Source organism: Sorex araneus, chromosome 5 (genome assembly GCF_027595985.1).
Source record: "Sorex araneus isolate mSorAra2 chromosome 5, mSorAra2.pri, whole genome shotgun sequence".
NCBI lineage: Eukaryota > Metazoa > Chordata > Mammalia > Eulipotyphla > Soricidae > Sorex > Sorex araneus.
This window is the reverse complement of record NC_073306.1, coordinates 159,061,515-159,079,986: the sequence shown is the minus strand read 5'-3', so window position 1 is coordinate 159,079,986 and position 18,472 is coordinate 159,061,515. Positions and strand designations below refer to the sequence as shown.

The window sequence follows — 18,472 nt, the reverse complement described above, 5'->3', positions numbered from 1 at the left end:
TGGGTGGAGGAGTTTGTTTATACCTTAACACGTCCAGGCAGTTGTGTTGATTAAACAAACAAAGTGCAAAGGGAAAAAAAAAAAAAGGCAAGACAAATCCTTCTCCTTCTTTGCTGTCCAACACTCCCCCAGTCGAAAATATCTCATAAAAATGCATCATGTGATAAGCTCTTGCTTTAGTCCCAAACCCAGCTAGAGTCTACTTGGAGATCTTAAAATTCCAGCTCTGAGGGAGAGCACGCTGGAGCTCCGAATAGAGCGACTCTGTCATGCAAACAGGGAGCTTTGCCCCTTGCTAGTTTGGGAAGGAAAATAAATTAAAAAAAGATTGCCGGGGATTTTAGTTATTATATGGCAGGGCTTCGTTTAGAGTCTGTGGCATTCAAAGCTGGCTTTAGTCTCAGCGTGATGCTGAAAGCTCCCAAAGTCCAAGTGTTTCCTTTCTTTCTTCTTTTCGTTTTTTTTTTTTTTTTTTGAGCGTTACTTCACTGAGGCAGAGGGCTGCCTTTGAGTGACGTCAGGAGTTTGAGCAGCTAGCTGCACAGGAGAAGGGAGGCTGGGTGAGTGACAGCCCAGCCTACTTTTTAATAGCTTTGTCATGTGACTGGAGACTGTAGTAAGACAGGTGCCTTCAGTTCACTCTCAGTAAGGGGCTGGTTGCCTGCATGAGTGTGTGCTCTGTGTGTCACTGTGGATTGGAGTTGAAAAAGCTTTGACTGGCGTCATTCAGGAGCTGGATGGCGTGGGACATGTGCAGCCAGGACTGTGTATGGAGTGACATCGAGGTGAGCTGGGGCTGGGCTGGGCTCTGCAGCCAGAAGTGACGCTTCCCTCCTCGCGATGCAATAATTCCTGTAAGAGGGGGAAGGGCTTGGGCAAGGAAACGAGGCAGAAAAGTAGCTGCAGGAGCTTTTTGGAAGGGAATCTCAGTCTTATCTTAACTCCTTAAGTTTGCTATTTTAAGGTGGCTCGGAGATGCCTTGAGCAAATCAAAGCTTAGCTGCTGTCATCAGTATCTGTTGCAGTTGGAAACTCTTTCCATGTGCCTTTGGCTCTGTTTCTACTCATATGCAATATTTATGCTCTAAGATATTGATATGAATCAGAAGCTGAAGTCTTTCCAGTGGTGTTTTGTGGCCTGGTTGGAAAAATGCCATTTCTATTTATAATAAGATGAAGATAAAAATATTAAAATGGATGTGCTCAAATATAGTCAGGTTTGACTGGAGTCTGGATTTCCCGCCCCCCCCCCTTCTTCTTGCTCTCTCTGTTCATCAGACAGAGAACTTACAAAATCCAAAATAACCCTGCTGGGTTCTTTGAGATGGCTTTTCCCACAGAACTCCGAACAAGGAAGCTGATTCTTTTCAAACTCCTCTCGGTCGCTGAAAGATTTGGGCAGTGAAATATAAAAATGACGCCTTTCAGGGCAAGATTTTTTCCTTAGCGTCAGTAGCAGGGAAACCAATGGTTAACTCTGCCTGTACCACGGAGAGCTGCCTGAAGTCGGGGAGAGAGAATAGAGTTTATGCAGGACCTTGTGGGACTGCTTGTGTAAAAATAGACGGCAATACATCAATTCCACAGTCTCTGCTGGCCACAATTCATACGGGGGGGAGAAAGCAAGATGTTTCCTCATAATCTCAGGCGTCTAGAGTGACTGGCGGGGTGAGCTGAGAGGGGGCGAGACCGAGGACCTTGTCACGTTTGAATTCAGCACAATGGAATGTTCTCTGAAAGTTTGGGCAACATGGGAAAGCAGCGAAAACTTTCTGTGGACTCTGGTGAGATGGACCCGAATTGAATAGCACAGAGGAGCTGAACTGCTAACAATGAATCTGGCAAATGGACTGCGAGCGCTTCCTCTGGGTGGCTGGGGGCACGTAGGGTAAGAGGGAGGATCAAGTGCCACACGTGATTTGATTGAATAAGATGTCCATGTGGCGCAGCGATACACATCTAAAGTGAAAATAATTTGGCAGAGACCGGCTGCGAATGCATTTTTCCTATCTAGCGAGGCGTGCCTTGGCTTCTTAACTCTTTGCTGGGTTTGCAAACGTTCTCTCCCTTTTGCCTCCTCTTGCCTTGCACCTCCTGTTTGCAGATCAGAATGGTTCTTATCTCCTGGTGATTTCTCCTGAGGGCAAAATAGATATGGACAATGCATCTAGCCTGTGGCTATTATGAGTCAGGGTTCCAAGTAGCTTCAAAGTCCTCCTTTTCTTCTTGGAGGAGGAGCTGGAGTAGCTTGAGGCTGGCTGTCTGGCTGGTTCGTGGGTCTCAGCTGCTGTAGTTTCATTTCTCCATCATGTATTATTCCTGATGCCGTTAGGAGTTGATGGAGGAGCACTATCGGAGGGAAATAGGAACAACTTTTTGGCTTAATTGTTGGGATTCCTGCAGAAGTGTCAGAACCATGAAGAGTAGTAGTCTTCAGCCTTTTTTTAGTGGGGGGGGGGCGAGGGAGTTGTTTTGTATTTCATCTCGAGAAGGTGAGGGCTCAGGCTAATTGTCCAGCTGTGGATTGAATTGGCGGTGGTGACCTGAGACTGGCCACTTGCTTCCCAGTGGCTCTGCGGGTGGCAGGCTCCTGGGAGCCTGTGTTCCTCTGGGGATTCACCTCTGCTGGTCTCAAATATTCCAAGCAGCAGGTAACGCGGGCAACTTTCATTTTTTGAATTGTTGATGTTTGCTGTCGGCCTAAAATGTATTGCACATAATGAGGGACAGCACGTTCGTTAAGAAAGGGCTCGCTCACCAAAGCTGTGAGATTCCTCAATACTGCACAGTTGTACAGTCGGGTTACTAAGACCGATAGAGACGATTCTTATCACATACATGCTACTGAGACGGCCACTCTTGGCCATATCCCATCCCACTACCCCAGTGTTGCCTATTTTTTTAAGAAGTACAATTCTTTTTTTTAATTATTATTATAATTAATGTGGCCAAGTCCACTCTTTCTTCTCTCGCTTTAAAATTTACCATCAATGGCACAAAAACCTCCAAAAGGTTAATGGAGAATTATACTTAATTATAATGATTCATTATCATCAGTGCAGTTAAGCTAATTTATTATCTGTTCCTTAACTAAAAGAAAAGTCTGTTGGGGTGAAAGAACATACAATAATTAGCCTTTTGTGTTTAGTGACTGCTTTATCCTCTTAAATCTTGTTATAAAATTAAGGCTACGGTTGTGAAATCGCTGTCATAGTTGCAAAGAGGCTGTAGAATGTGTCTCTGTAATTGCAATAAAGTACACCTGTTACTGATATATAGGGAAGCAGTAAATATCAGAATGTCAGATGAGGACAGTTACAGGGTTTGGACTGTTAAGTTTGGCATCATCCAAAGGCCAAATATAAGTTAATAACAGGAACATTTGCTCCTACTAATGAGTTTTAGATTATCAGGATAATTCCAGGTTCAGAAGCACTGATTTTATTAGCAGCCAACATTGGCAAGAACACATGCGCATTTCTTAATCCTATAACAATGAGAGAGAAGAAAGGAAAAGGAAGATAGGAACTGCAGCCTCCTAAAGTACACACCCACAAAACTCACACCGGGAGTTAGTCTTTTCAGTGGTGTTCAAAAGTTCCTTCCAAATGCAGACTTCTGAAAGGTTAAAGGGTTTAGACTGAACCAGGCCTGGAGAGGGCAGAGAGATGGAGAAAGACAATAATAACTTGTGGACCAATCAGCAAACGCACTTCAGCGTTCCAAAACACAATTTCTAAAATCCTGCTCTCCATACATAGCAGAAACTGCAGTCAGATCCAGAGACTCTGTGTTTTCTAATGTGTTCTTACAGTGTGTTACTGTTTTTGTGCTCCCTCTTTTTAAATGAAGACTGACTCTCAGCCCACAGTGAAATCATAAAATCCTAAGGGATCACATTGCACCATGGCAAAAACCCTCCCCTTGGCTTGGAGTCGGTGGCGCTGTGGAAGAGTAAGCACTGTACAGCCTTTGCGGAGTGGGCTAGTTCAGACTCTGGAAGTTGACCCCAATCACAAAATGTAAACACTGTACCGGAACATCTCTTCTGCCCAATCTCCACTTCCTTATAAACGCAGTCAAGTCTATCCATCTGTAACTTTGGGCTAACACTGATCATAAAAAAAAAAAAAGAAAGACCAATAAAATGATAAGTAAAGGTCATTGCAGAAGATGCCCCCCTCCAATTTCTTTGCGCATGCTCTCCTATGCAGCTGGGGTTCCCTCTGGTGCTTGGTGGTCTTGGAGGAGAATCGCACTGATTTCCAGGCCCCTCCCAAACTCCCCTTACCAACTGCTGACTCCATTACCCAGTACCTACTTCTCAGGGTGGTGTTTCTGAGCAGGCGGCTGCCTATGACCCATGTAATGTCACCTGCCAGGGATGACAGGGGTGCTGGAGGGAAAAAAATCTGCATAAAACTTATTTTATTCAAAATGTAAAATGTCAAGCAGAATCTTCAGTTTCATGCCCCACTGCTGCCCGGCTGTGAAGCACTTCTCAGAGCCTCCAACCTGACCTTGGAGGGTCGGGCCATGAGGGTGCCACTTCGGAGAATGTGTCTTCTGATCTGTGTGTATTCAGCTTGCAGGTGGATTAAAATCCTGATGTCTTTGTCAGCCCCAGACCCCTGCAGAGGAAGTTTCTGCTAGACTCTTCCCAGGGGGCAGTGAGAAACCAAGTCAGATAGCCAATCAGAACTCAGCAGTTCCCTCGTTGATAATAAAGGTTGACTTTCCACAAGAAGCCAGTGTGGGGCAGTTTGGGGACCACGTACACCATGCAAGGAGATGAAAAACTGCACATTTAAAATAGCCTAGGTGACAAGCAGCCCAGACATAGAAGACAAGATCTTAAACTTCAGTTGAGAGTAAAATCATTTTAAAACTCCAAAGAAAAATAGACTCTTTGAATTCAGGTTTAGGGAAAAAAATTTTTAAAAAAAACCGTAAAATTGTGGTGTGCTAGTGTTTTTATATTTAGGCATTGGGTAATCTAGATAGCACACACTCACTCTCACACACATAGCACACACACCTTGCACATTAATCCATGGTGAATGGCAGAAAGATCATCTAGAAAAATAGGATTTTTGTCTTTCATCTCAAGCAAGCCACTTTTAACCTGTTGTAGATAAAGTTCAGAAACTAATGAAAAGCCAAGGAGGAGTAAATGATTTAAGTAACAATCCAAGAGATTGCATCATTAGTTGCTAAATGAATTATATGGATTTTTATGTTTTAATGAAGCAGAAAGAGAAAAGTTTTATTAGTAGAGTCCCTCTGCTCTATTTTCTATTTGGCCATTGCTCATTTTGTCTCCATGATGTGTGAGGGCAATTCCAATGTAAACTCAAACTTTTGGATGTCCCCGGAAAGAGTTATACCCATGGTAGAGTGAAATTTTGCATATAGTAATCCAAGTTTGAAAATATTTTCAAAAAATTTTCAAAATATTTTGAAATTTGGTAAGTGCTAACTCTCAAAGAGATCAAAACCAATCCCATTGACTTCTAACTTGAAACTGAGAGACGCTTCTGGGGAAAGCATGTCACTGATAATTTGGGGGGTAGAATTTTGGATGAAATGGATCAGGCAATATATCCTTTTGGGAGCAAATGAGTAAAAGGATTTAGGATATATATATTTTATTCTGGTGATAAAGCCCTAGAAACAAACTGTGGTGGTGTCGTTGAATTAGCCAGGGTTAATTCCTATCACATGCTATTGCAGTTTAATAAATTCCTGCAGTTAATGAAAGCTTTCCTCCTGCCTCCTGCAGTGTGCAGCTCTGGTTGGTGAAGACCAGCCTCTTTGCCCAGATCTTCCTGAACTTGACCTCTCTGAACTAGACGTGAACGACTTGGATACAGACAGCTTTCTGGGTGGACTCAAGTGGTGCAGTGACCAATCAGAAATAATATCCAATCAGTACAACAATGAGCCTTCAAATATATTTGAGGTAAGACAATTTCGTGGCGAAAGTTCATTTCTCATTGAGCTGGCTTGAAACACAGACTAACATGATTATTGATTTGAAACATAACCAGGACAAGGTCTCACTTTCCTGTTATCAAAATATTTAAAGATGCTTAGGTACTGTCTATCTTATAAAATGATTTTTGGAGGACAAATAGATTTTTTGGTGGAAGACTTGGAAACCTGGATTTTTGTTGTTGTTGTGATTGTTAGAATTAACGGGCTTAGGACAAATAACAGAGTACATTAAATTGTGTTGAAATAATACAGGATTGTGAAATTAGTGGCAAGGAAAAACAAAGGTCTAAACCTATTTATTTCTGTTTACTTCCCATTAAAAATGATGGTTGGTATAAATTTAGATAAAATGTAAAACAATACATTTTTTAATCAAGGGATTAGTTGTCTACATTATTTGATTTACAGTGTTGATGAGAAGTTTTATGTTTGAGAACTTCTGATTGTGTATGAAAACTTCTAAACTTGACTCTAATACTTACTTGTGAGTTAGTCAAAATTAATCAACTTTTCAGTACTGAGAAAATAATCTCCCAAACTTTAGACTCTTAGAAATCTGCCCTATAATAAGTCAGAATGTTAATCAACTACCATTATGGTGTTACTTTGGAGAAAAGAAGTTCCTTTCTTCTCAGATCAGTACTCATTTACTTGAAAATAAATGATTTCTTATAGGCACTGGCATTAAGTGAGGACACTGGCATGTGAAGTGAATTAAGATGGCCACATTAACTAGTTTTCAAAATCACAGCCATTAACACCCTCATCATGGAACAGAGTCTAGATGCTGTAATGCTGGGCACTAGATAAGTGCTTGCTATGTATATTTTATCCACCAGCAAAGACATTTCTGATACTTCAGTGTTGTGCACTCAAGTCATTAAGAAAGTCAATTTTACAATATTTATTGAGTTTTTCTAGCACCCAGCACATAAAAGGTGCTGAATAAATGTTTATTGAGTCATTAAGAAAACTAATTTTACAATACTTACCGAGTTTTTCCAGTACCAAGTGCACAAAAGGTGTTGAATAAATGTTTGTTGGATAATGATTAAATGACGGCTCAAGTAATGTTTAGGCCAATAATCATAACATGGCCAAAATGTGTCATATCATGTGTTTTTCTAAATGGCCTACACTTTAGGGAACTATTGTTATCATTCCCATTTTACATAGGTGGATACTGAGTCTCAGGGAGATGAAGTGATTTAAAAAAAAAAAAAACCTACATAGTTGACAAATAAAGACTTGGGATTTGAACTCAATGTGCATCTGATTTCAAAGTCTCTATCAACAATAAAAATAGAATAACAGTGAATTTGGGTGACAGCCATTCTTTACAAAGACATATCAAGCTGCTTCTTTGCTCAATATATTTAAAAATAGAACAGAATCTTTCCTTTCAGTGTTGGTTGACATGAAAGCATGGATAGCTGGTGAGCTGAGGTTGCTGTCGGGCTGCCGATGGCTGAGGTTTTTTAGAACACATCTAGAGCCAGGACTGGTCTTAAAAGAGTTCCGAAGTTAGTGGAGATCAGGCGGGGAGAAGGAATCAGGTCGAAGAAGCGCAGAGGGTTTGTGGTTAGTTCTACTTTCCCAGGCTTCTCAGCCGGGTCTTGGAAAGTTCATGTGAGGACTTGGCTAGTTAGAACTGGTAAATTGAACATTCCTCATTCAGTACACTTGTCAGGTTACAGGCCCGTTTTAAGTCATGCTGCATTAAATAAACAGTACTTTCAAAAAAATGTGCATCTCTATAGACCACTTATCTGAAAATCAGCTATTGCACATTGGGTGCATGCCATGCATTTTGTAGTTGATGCTGAGGGAATCAAGGCAAGGGGGGGCAGGGAGATGACCTGGTGGCAGTGCCGCCCAGGTGGGGTCCTTTCAGCAAGGACAACTTTCTCTGTGACCTTGTTTATTGAGTTGCTTGTCCTACCTGCATCAGGTCCTTCCCATTTACAACCCCAGGAGACTCATTTCTAAAAAGGCTTCATCTATATCAAGATACCTCTTTTGTTTCCCTATATAACTTTCTACCACTGATAGAATCATTTTCAATGCTCGAAGACACAGTCTTCATTTAATTTAATCTCTCATTAGGTCATTTTAAGTCAGTGATTCTCAATGGGAAGACAATTTTACACCCCACCCCCATTCCCTAAGGGGCATTCAGGACTGTCTAGAAGTGTGTTTGCTGACTGGGACTGGGGTCAGAAGGCGATCTGCCCACTTTTGACATCTAGTAGATCACAGTATGCTGCCGAAAGGCACACAGTGCACAGGACAGCTCCCCACATCTGAGAAATATTTGTTCCCAAGTGAGAGTAGCATTAATAGCACAATCATTGAGAAATCTTAATTTAAAATTATTAAATATGAAGACACCATGATTTACATAGTTATTCAAAATGGAGTGTCAGATACATAATGTTCAACTTCAATCCCACCACCAGTTTTGGCACCCTTCCCCCAATGTCCCTAAGTTGTCTTCTACTTTTATCTGATTTGCGGGGGGAAGCTGGTGGAGCCAGGGATTGAACCCCAGAGCCTTGCACATGCGAGTCAAGTGCTCTGTGGCTGAGCTACATCTCCCAACTCTATGAAACCTGTTTTGAAAAAACCTAGGTCATCAAAATTGCCTTTCAGAAATGTTTCTACTGGGGTCAAGGGAGATAGCTTAAAAATGCAGAGTCCCTGTCATGCATGTGTGTCAGCCTAGCTTCAGTCCTTACTGCCTGGTCCCCACCAACCTGGATATCCAGCTCCCAGCACTGCTGGCTGTGACCCTGGTGCCCCCACAGTACCCCCAGGTCTGAGAGACACTGAAACCCTGGGTAATTACACTGAGCACCAGGTCCATACCGCATGTAGCCTCTGATCCCTTGAGCATTGCTGGCAAGACATATCCTGCCCCACTTTTTTTCTTTCTTTCTTTCTTTCTCAAATTGTCATGGTCAAAATTTTTAGAGAAAATGCAGGTAAGATCTAGGAGATGAAGAATCAGAAAGCATTTAAAGTCAATTTGATGCCCAAGGAATTATGGGTCAAGGATGTCCTTAGTGACAGTCGGCAAAAGTGCCTATTTAGATGAGTCCCCTATGAGTTCCCTCTGAACACAAAACCCATTCTTGGTCTGTGCAAAGGGTTTGGTCCTGCTCAGCAAAACAGCTGGGCCCAGCCTGGGTTTCCTGAGTATTTGCATACAGCCAGGAGGCCTCTACTCTTTGCCCTCTAGCTTAACACTCAGACAGGAAAAGAACAAGTATTGTGAGCCTAGGTGGAATTCTAAATTGTGTCGTCTCTTCTGTGAAGAGGGTCCAGAGGCAGCGCGCTAGATAACCCTCAAGCCTCAACCCTTGCCTGCCCAGGGCTTTGCCTTGCTTCTGCCAAAGCAGCCTTTCCGGGGAGCTATTTCCCAGGGCCTGTCCCTTTAAGCCTCTCATGCTGTGGACTTTCACCTGGGCTCACTTTCTTCCAGTTCTCAAAGCCCTGCCTCATCACATTCGAGAAGGCCTTGTACTTGAGCAAGCCAAACAGTCACGGTTCCTGCCACCTCTGATCTGCCAATAACACGCATTATCTACCTCCGAGTCCCAGAATAAAATAAGGCCCTGAGTAGTTAACCACTTTTCCCTCCTCGAGTAGCGCGTTGATGACACCACTGGAAATGGGCCACCGCCTTCCTGAATTCTAATCAAAGCAGAAAGAAAGGGGGAATTTTGAGCTTTGACTCTCCCAGCAGAATGTTAAAAAGATGGGATCCGTGGACACTTCTGAAATTTGGCCTCTTCCCTCTACTGGTATCTCGGTTGATTTTGCAGTTGACTTTTGAGGTGGGGGGAATGAAATCGAATGTCACAATTTGGGAACGAACGGCTTTCGGGGGGGCGCCAGATGTGCCAACAGGCAATTGTACACGTTGGTTGAGTAACTAGACACACAAACATGATCTGTGCTTGCACAACCAATGTTTGGATGTGTGAATGCAAGTGGCAAGGGAGCATTCAGAAGCCACATAGAAAAACAGGACAGGAGGCCCCTAGGTACAGCCTTCGGCACTGTAATCCGTGTGTCAGGAAAACAGGATACTGGACAGGGTGGTAGTCAGATTTATGTTTCGGAATATTGCAACATAACTTCCTTCCCTCTGCTGCCTTTGTGCATTGTTTGAAGGAGGAGGATAAAGACTACTTTGATGGCATGGCAGTGTGTAAAGATGGGTGGCCTGGACAGGGGGTGAGTTTAAATTGTACTTGGCTCCTCGTGGGTCACAGAGGGCCACCTTGTTGCTGCTTTATTTATTTTTTTAAGTTAGTGGGTTTGGTTGTATTTTTTTTTAATAGTTTATTTTTAATTAGTGAATCAGCGTGAGGGTACAGTTACAGATTTATACATTTTTGTGCTCATATTTCCCCCACACAAAGTTCGATAACCCATCCCTTCACCAGTGCCCATTCTCCACCACCCGTAAACCCAATGTTCCTCCCACCCTCCCCAGTCCCGTCTCCCCCCACCCCACAGTGCCACTATGGCAGGGTATTCCCTTTTGTTCTCTCTCTCTAATTAGGTGTTGTGGTTTGCAATAAAGGTGTTGAGTGGCCATTGTGTTCAGTCTCTAGTCTATATTCGGCCCGCATCACCCTTCCCCCACTTGACCTCCGACCACATTTTACTTGGTGTTCCCTTCTCTGAGTTGCCCAGAATGAGATACCAGCCTCCAAGCCATGGAGACAACCTCCTGGTACTTATTTCTACTATTCTTGGGTGTTAGTCTTATAGTCTATTATTCTATATTCCACAGATGAGTGCAATCTTTCTATGTCTGTCTCTCTCTTTCTAACTCATTTCACTTAGCATGATACTTTCCATGCTGATCCACTTATATGCAAATGTCATGACCTCATTTTTTCTAACAGCTGCATAGTATTCCACTGTATAGATGTACCAGAGTTTCTTCAACCAGTCATCTGTTCTAGGGCACTCGGGTTTTTTCCAGATTCTGGCTATTGTAAACAGTGCTGAGATGAACATATAAGTGCAGATGTCATTTCGACTATACTTTTTGGCTTTTCTGGGATATATTCCCATTGCTGCTTTATTTTAACACACAATGGAAAACCTCTGTGATAGGACTGGATGGGCGTCTTTCATTCATTCGTCGGCTGCGGTGACTTGGGGTTCTGTGGGACATGATGAGCGAGAACGCAGCTGTCTCTCGGTCATTACTCATCACATGTTCAGAGGGCTGCCTTTGCTAATGGGGAGAGAAGGGCTCACAGCTGTAGCCAGCACTCATGGAGGGTAATTACTGGAATTCTCAGGAAGGTCTGCTCTGTGAACTTTTGTAGAAGAAGGGGGAGGGGATCTTGTTATCTGTCTTTTAGGTGTCCTGCTATATGCCACCAGGGAGCAGTGGGTGGAAACTTGCAGGAATGCTTGATTACTCTAGTGGGAATGGAGACAATTATACATTTCTTATTTTGACAGTCAGTTCTAGTCTTTCTTTTTCTCTCTCCCTCTCCTTCTCTCTCTCTCCCTCCCTCTCGTTCTCTTTCCCTCTCTCCCTCTCTCCCTCCCCAAAATGGGCATATATTTGGTGCTTATCAGAGAGTTAAATCACATCTTGGCTTCTCAACATTTTGGCAATGTGCTTTTTTTAAATTTTTTTTTAGTTTTGGGTTCATATCTGGCTGTGCTCAGGGATTACTCCTGGTCCTGTGCTCAGATATAGTGCCTGGTGGGGTTCAGGGAACCAGATGTGGTGCCAGGGAGTGAACCTGAACCTGCATCTTCTATATGCTAAGCAAGCACCTGTCTGTTACCCATCTCTCTGTCCCCAGATTATGTATTTTGGAAGCAGGGTACCTTTTGGTCTTGATCACTGAATTTTCTCTAGACATTTTCTTAAAAAACAATGGAAAGTAAATATTCTGTATTTGCAGTTGAATGAATGAGTTAAGCATGACGTCTTCCTTGATGGTGTGAGTTGTGTAAAGTAATGTAAGGATTACATATAAAGCATAGAACATCTGTTTCCTGAAGAACTTTTAAATCTAGTTTGGGAGGCCAGAGAGGGAATATAGCATATAAGGTGGATTGCCTTGCATGTGGCAGACCCTGGTTTGATCCCTGCCGCAACATATGGTCCCCTGAGACCTATCTGAGCGTAGAGCCAGAAGTTAGCCCTGAGTGCTGCTGCGTATATCTCAAAACAAAAACATACAAAGAAAAAAGGGTTATGGGGCCGGAGAGTTAGTATAGAAGGTGAGGTGCCTGACCTGGACTTGATTCCTGCTACAACATATGGTCCCCCTACAGCCTTCCAGAAATGTGGAAGCACAGAGTAAATCCTCACCACAGTTGAATGTGGCCCCCTTCCAAATTATAGTTGGGAGTCTAATGCAAAACAATACTCAAATAACATAAGACTATGCATTTGTATATATATTTATGCAAATATATATACAGATTCATATAAATAAAGAATAATGTAAGTCTTATACATTTATGTATACTTAGACAATTATACACAATCAGTTATGTATATGCAATTGGCAGATACTATAAAAGTGTGTGATGTGTGTGTGTGTGAGTGTGTGTGTGTGCACGCGTGCGTGCTTGTGTGTGTGTACCAGCCAATGGGAACGCAACAGTAGGACAAGTTAAGTTTGATCTAGGTACCAAATCATGGCAGGCCATGAGAACTCAGTGGGAAGTGTTCTGAATTTACCCTGTGACTCAGGGTGTCACCTGAGAGTTTTAGCTGAGCACTGTAATAGAGATGGTAGTGAAGAGCAATCCTTTAGATAGATGTGAAGACTGTGGATAAGCAGAAAGTAGGGGATCACAGCACCAACCCTGATGGGTTACAGCAGAGGGGTTGGTGTCAGGGAACAAAGACTTGAAGCACCTTGAAGGAAAATTGCATCAGCCCTGATGACTGAGTTAGGTTAGAGAGGAAGGTGGCAATGAATGCTAACTCAGACTTATTCCTCATGGAATCAGAACTTTTGGACTATTGTCCTGGTTAAGTTTCTGGTCACCTTTAGGAGTGGAAGTGGTTTCTGAGACTTGTGAATCATTTTACAAAGGCTCTCCATCTCCCTGCTGCCTCGGGGCCAGAACATATTTAACCCAATCCACCAATGTGCTTGGTGTCTGCTTTTTCTCACTCGTCTCCTTGAAGGAAATTCTGCAGCCTTCCATGGTAATGAATTCCAGCTTCTGATTGTGCTGTGGTCAGACAGACTTTTCTATGAATGGCAAACATCTTGGAATTTTAACAAAACAAACAGAACAACGACAACAAAAAACACCTATGTGTAAAAAAACAACCTCACCTTAATTTGATCACCTGGAGAATAAATTCTCCTTTGTTATGAGAGGAGACTGAATTCATCTGCAGTAATCATTTTTTTCAGATTTCTGAAATTTCCAATTTGCCATCAATAAATGTTTGTCATTTAAATTAAATTTACAGCTCACCACCAGATTTTTTGCCACACTTGGTAATGACACTTACAGAGAACATAGACTTCAAGTTGGAAAATAATAGCCATTTAAGTGAGAGAGATAATTGGCTGTAACATAAGAACATTGAAAAATGCTGGAACTCATGGAGACTTATGGAGTATTTTAAAAATTTATGTTGTACTTATCTTTGCATTTGTAGTCTACCACAAAATTCCAAAGTCTGGGTATAAATCAGTTAGATGTTCATCCTGGAGAGTCACAAATCAGGAAGCAACCATCTGATCTAGCCTCTGTGATGCTCTGTTTTCAATTTTTACTGACTTAGTTTATGGCAATGGAATAGTGGGGGGAGGGAGAGAGAGAGAGAGAGAGAGAGAGAGAGAGAGAGAGAGAGAGAGAGAGAGAGAGAGAGAGTTTTCATCTATGCACCTGAGTTAAAGATTGGTTTAGACTCCTTGCCTTGATAACATCTGCCTTATCTTGGGAACATCTGGTTTATCACCTTGTTTCCTCATGGCCATTATGCTGACCCGACCGCTGGAAAAATATGGCTCAGGAGTGCAGATCCTCCAGGCTCTGGTTGTTGGCAACAACCCCTGCTAATAAATAGCAAGTCACAGGGTTCCAGCTCTGTGGCCACCTCGCACCCTTGCCACCTTTTGCAGCGGTTACTTCTGTTGTAGTTCTAAGAGATAAGGCTGGCCGCTGCTTTTCAAAGAAGTCCATCTAGGTTTTAGGCATTTGGAACTTGGGAAATGAGCATGTCTGTGTTTAGTAAGGCACAAAGATTGTGGACTGTACACTTGTGGGGCTTTTTGGGTTTGTTTGTTGCTTTGGAGGGCTTAGAGATCGACTATTTCATGCTAGTGTGTTGGGCACTCCAAGAAGCGGGTGAGCTATTTTATGAGCATAGTTTGGGTTTTTCCCATATCCTAGGTGCTCGACTGGGTCATTGAAATAGAATCATCGCTCCTGGGAATGAGGAGGATAGGGGTTAAAAAAAAGGTGAATGCCTACATGGGGAGAGATACCTGAGGAGGAATCCGGACAAGTGGCTCATTGCCTTATTGTGAAGATTTATTGCAAAGATATTAGTCTAGTGGAAGTAATCAAGATTCAGGATGCTGAGTTGGACACAGTGTCTGTTTGTAGAGCAACTATGTGTGCTTGTGCAGGAAACTTCTGCCTACGCCGTGTCTGTTTGTCCATGTTCCACTATCTATGTGTCGCATCATGGAAACAGCCCAGCAGATGGCTCACCTCGAAATGAGATCCACAGACAAAGCAGATAAAAAGATGAAAATTAAAGACCTTTGTGAAACGGAGTCCCAAATTGTTCCTTTCCTGTTCCCTACCCTAACTTCACATTTCTAACAAGGTTAATTTGTCCCTATAATTACGTGCCTATTCTTTAGCAATGAAAGCTTTTATTGTGGTCTTTATAAAATGAATTGCCTGCAATGTGAAACAATTTGGGGAGAACTAGTTTTGCTTTTCTTTCTTTCTCTAACCTCTCGGGCTACTTCCAAGATTGTGTACTCTGAGGTAGATTTTTTGAAAGCAAAGAAGGATCCTGGGTTTGAATGTGGCTTGCCAGAGTTACTGAATTTCAAGTAGGGAGAATGAGAGCAAAGGGGAAGGGAAGAGATGCACAATACAGCTCACACTTGTGGTTTTTTTTTTTTTTTTTTTGCTTTTTGGGTCACACCCAGCGATGCTCAGGGGTTACTCCTGGCTTTGCACTCAGGAATTACTCCTGGCGGTGCTTGGGGGACCATATGGGATGCTGGGGATCGAACCCGGGTTGGCCGCGTGCAAGGCAAACGCCCTACCCGCTGTGCTATCACTCCGGCCCCCACACTTGTGTTCTTGGCGAGAAAAAAATTTCACGAGATACACGACTTCTTACTTAGGATGCCATTTGTCCCAAAATGATAGTAGAAGACACACTTGTGCTTTTTTCTGTTCCAAAATGAAGGAATCATTTGCAGAGTTTCAGATTCTAAACACCGATATTTTGTAGGCCAGCTCGTCTCCATTACTACTACAAGTTATTCATTCCAGGTTCGAAGTCTGATGGATTAATGAATGACCAGCTCTTGCATAAAAGGATGAGGAGGCCTGACTTTTAAACATCTACCTTTTCCATCTTTTTTGGGGGGGCAGTCTTGTGGTTGGTGTTAACAGGATGGAGTTGTCAGGATTGGTGGAATTTCCTTTCTTTCCCCCTGAAGTAGCTCTTTGAACTGTTTTCCCCATTCTTCTCTCAACTCCCCACCTTCAGTTCAGACACAGTTCAGGGAGGTGCTATCTGGATGGTCGGGCAGGGAGGAGGGAGGAGACTCGAGTGCTAATATTCAGTGGCCGATGCCCTTTGCTATGCCACATCAGCAGGGCTGACTGGAGCCCTGTCCGGGACACGATGGAGTGGAGAGAGAATTCCGTGGCATTCCTCGCACAGTATGCAGAGCTTGAGCTCTGAACTTTGAAGGAAAGCCTCAGAGCTATTTGCAAAGTGCTGGTGCTTAGTGAATACTAAATTACATTTAGGAAATAGTCTACTGCTACCAGTTATACTTCATTTTTATTCTTGACACAGACACCTAAATCAGAGAACAGTAACATTTCAGAGATTATGGAAGCAGTTTGGGTATGTTCCAACACTATAATAGGATCAGAATTTTAAGGCCTTTTGTATTATTACCAATAGTCACTTAGTTTCTACTGCAGTGTACTTTGAAGGGAATTACAGCTTTTACTAAAAAGATTAAAATGCTATTATGCAAATGATTGCAGTATGTTATTATGTTTACAAATTAACATCCATGGCTCAACACACAAATTAACTAACTATTCTATCTATGTTATTAAGGATTTAATAAAGTAACTGTTAATAAAAATGGGTAGCTTGGAACACTTAATAGGAAACAGTTGTGATTTAACACAGAACTCGAACATTTTATTTAATGTTCTAGGTGATATAATGGTAAAATAAAGTTGAGAAAAGCACAGGGAAGAACTAGGACTATGTGACCAGTCAGAGTCGCTTGTCTGAGCCACCAATGACCATGAACTAAATAGCTTCAGGCTACAATGTACAATGAGAGAGGCATATCAATAAATCTAAGCAAAGCACACACACCGTCTTCTATTAATAAATAGTTCATTGAAATGATAATTTACCTCCATTACATGTTTGATATGTTTCATATCCACTGAAAAATACTTACATTATTCTAAAACGGTGCTTGCAGCAGATTTTGCTGTGGTGAATGGGATTTAGCTGCAGAATATCGTCATGTGATAAAAGAGGAGAAAGCCAGGTTCTGACTAAGATGGCTTTACAAACAGCCTGCAAATTGCTATTTCTGGCTGTTCATAAGAGATCATAAAAGCAAGGAGATAAGAACCACCAAGGTTCCTGAGAAATGAATGTATGTGATTATGTTATCTTGTGGGTTGGATTTACTAGACAGACCAACAACACCTTCACTTTAGTCCAACAGGAAAAGCAGAAAGAGATGCAGATCTCAGTAACAAAGTTGGTGAGTGTGGGGAAGTTCCAAAGCAATACCATTAAGATATTTCCCCAAAGATCCAGGTCACTGAATCCTTCGCTAGATCTCAAAATAAGGGCTAGGGTGTCACCTAATCTTGAGCCAACAAACAAATAAATACACACACAAAAAAGGGATTACTGAAATCCTGGCAGAATTTTATTCGTATTTTGAATCATTTCTACTTTTCTTCCTATTCTAACACAGACATCAAAGACTTCTAAGTAAACAGTAATCATTCTGGGGCCTGCCTTGGCATAAATAATTATATTCAGTAATAAACAGTTACCTTTTTAGAGCTAGCCACAGTGGACACCTAACTTGCGCTTCTTGGCAGGAATATCTGGGCGCACTTAAGGAATGTCTGAGCAGGAGAGCACCCACAAACATGGGCAAGTCTGGTGCCCTTGCATACAATACAAGCAATTTATTTTGTTCCGAATAGCGAATAGCACCTCTGTGGTGGGGAAACTACTTATGCAAATTTTTGATATCTAGCTTTAGCAAGGCGCCTGGTTCCTTCATTTCCTTCCACATTTGGATAAATTGTGTTGTTCTTCACTCTTCCAAATTTGTCCTTGTGGAAGTGAACACTTGCAAATTGGTTGAAGCTCGCTAAGAGAAAAGAAAGGGAGGGGAGAGGAGCAGCAAGAGGAGGAAAAATCTAGACCAAAAAACAGTTGCTGTGACAGTTTAGGATTTGATGGTTGGTGGCCTTGTCCTGTTCCCAGGCACCTGATTGAGAAGGTGGTACAATCCTGTTATGCAGGCATTCCAGAACTCTTGCCAGCATTCACCTGACATGACCAAGGTTTAAAGTACTTGCTGTAACTTTGAGCAGCATAAAACGTGCGCGTGCTTGTCTGTGTGTGTGTGTGTGTGTGTGTGTGTGTGTGTGTGTGTGCATACACATTCACATTTTTCTATTTCGTTTTTTCTTTTTAAAGGGGGGGAAAAAGCAAGTGATCCTTGCCATAGGAGGGTGGTAAAATAATTAGTCCAGTAGACAAATGTCTTGGCCCATGTTTAAACAGAGCTTTAAGGACACCGTGTTCCCAACAGTCCCATCTAAATACAAACCAGTGTCAGCTGCCATGCAGACCAAAATGTAATAGCCTGCTTTCACATAGGTCACCGCCAATCCATTTTGGTCCCAGTCACACTGCACATCTGTTTCTGCGCGCTGCAGCTTCTTAAGGTGGCATTTGGACTTCGTAAGAACACAAACAACCAAGCTATAAATTGCCACTGCTGGAGTTATTTTGAATAAGTGTATACTGTTTCATATTTATAATGGCGAGGCTTCATAATATTCACTGTGAATATATAACACCGATCAGTTCAACAAGCATGAAATTGTATGTTGTCAACTTGTCACATAAATAGAGTCATATTCTGGTTTACGATAATGTTGAACTAACATTTTTCCCCCCAGAATA

The 18,472-nt window shown here is 42.2% G+C and overlaps 1 protein-coding gene across 4 annotated transcripts in view; it reads left to right on the top strand.

Annotated features, from left to right (window-relative positions):
- The window catches only part of PPARGC1A (PPARG coactivator 1 alpha), a 713,065-nt gene that overhangs the window by 604,996 nt on the left and 89,597 nt on the right, over positions 1-18,472 (top strand). For 3 of the 4 annotated variants that reach the window (XM_055140706.1, XM_055140707.1, XM_055140705.1), the window contains exon 3: positions 5,783-5,962. In XM_055140706.1, the coding sequence (XP_054996681.1) occupies positions 5,783-5,962 (180 nt within the window). Of the gene's footprint in view, positions 1-646; positions 786-5,782; positions 5,963-18,472 lie in introns of those variants that run through there. The other variant, XM_004608028.2, reaches the window with a different exon arrangement.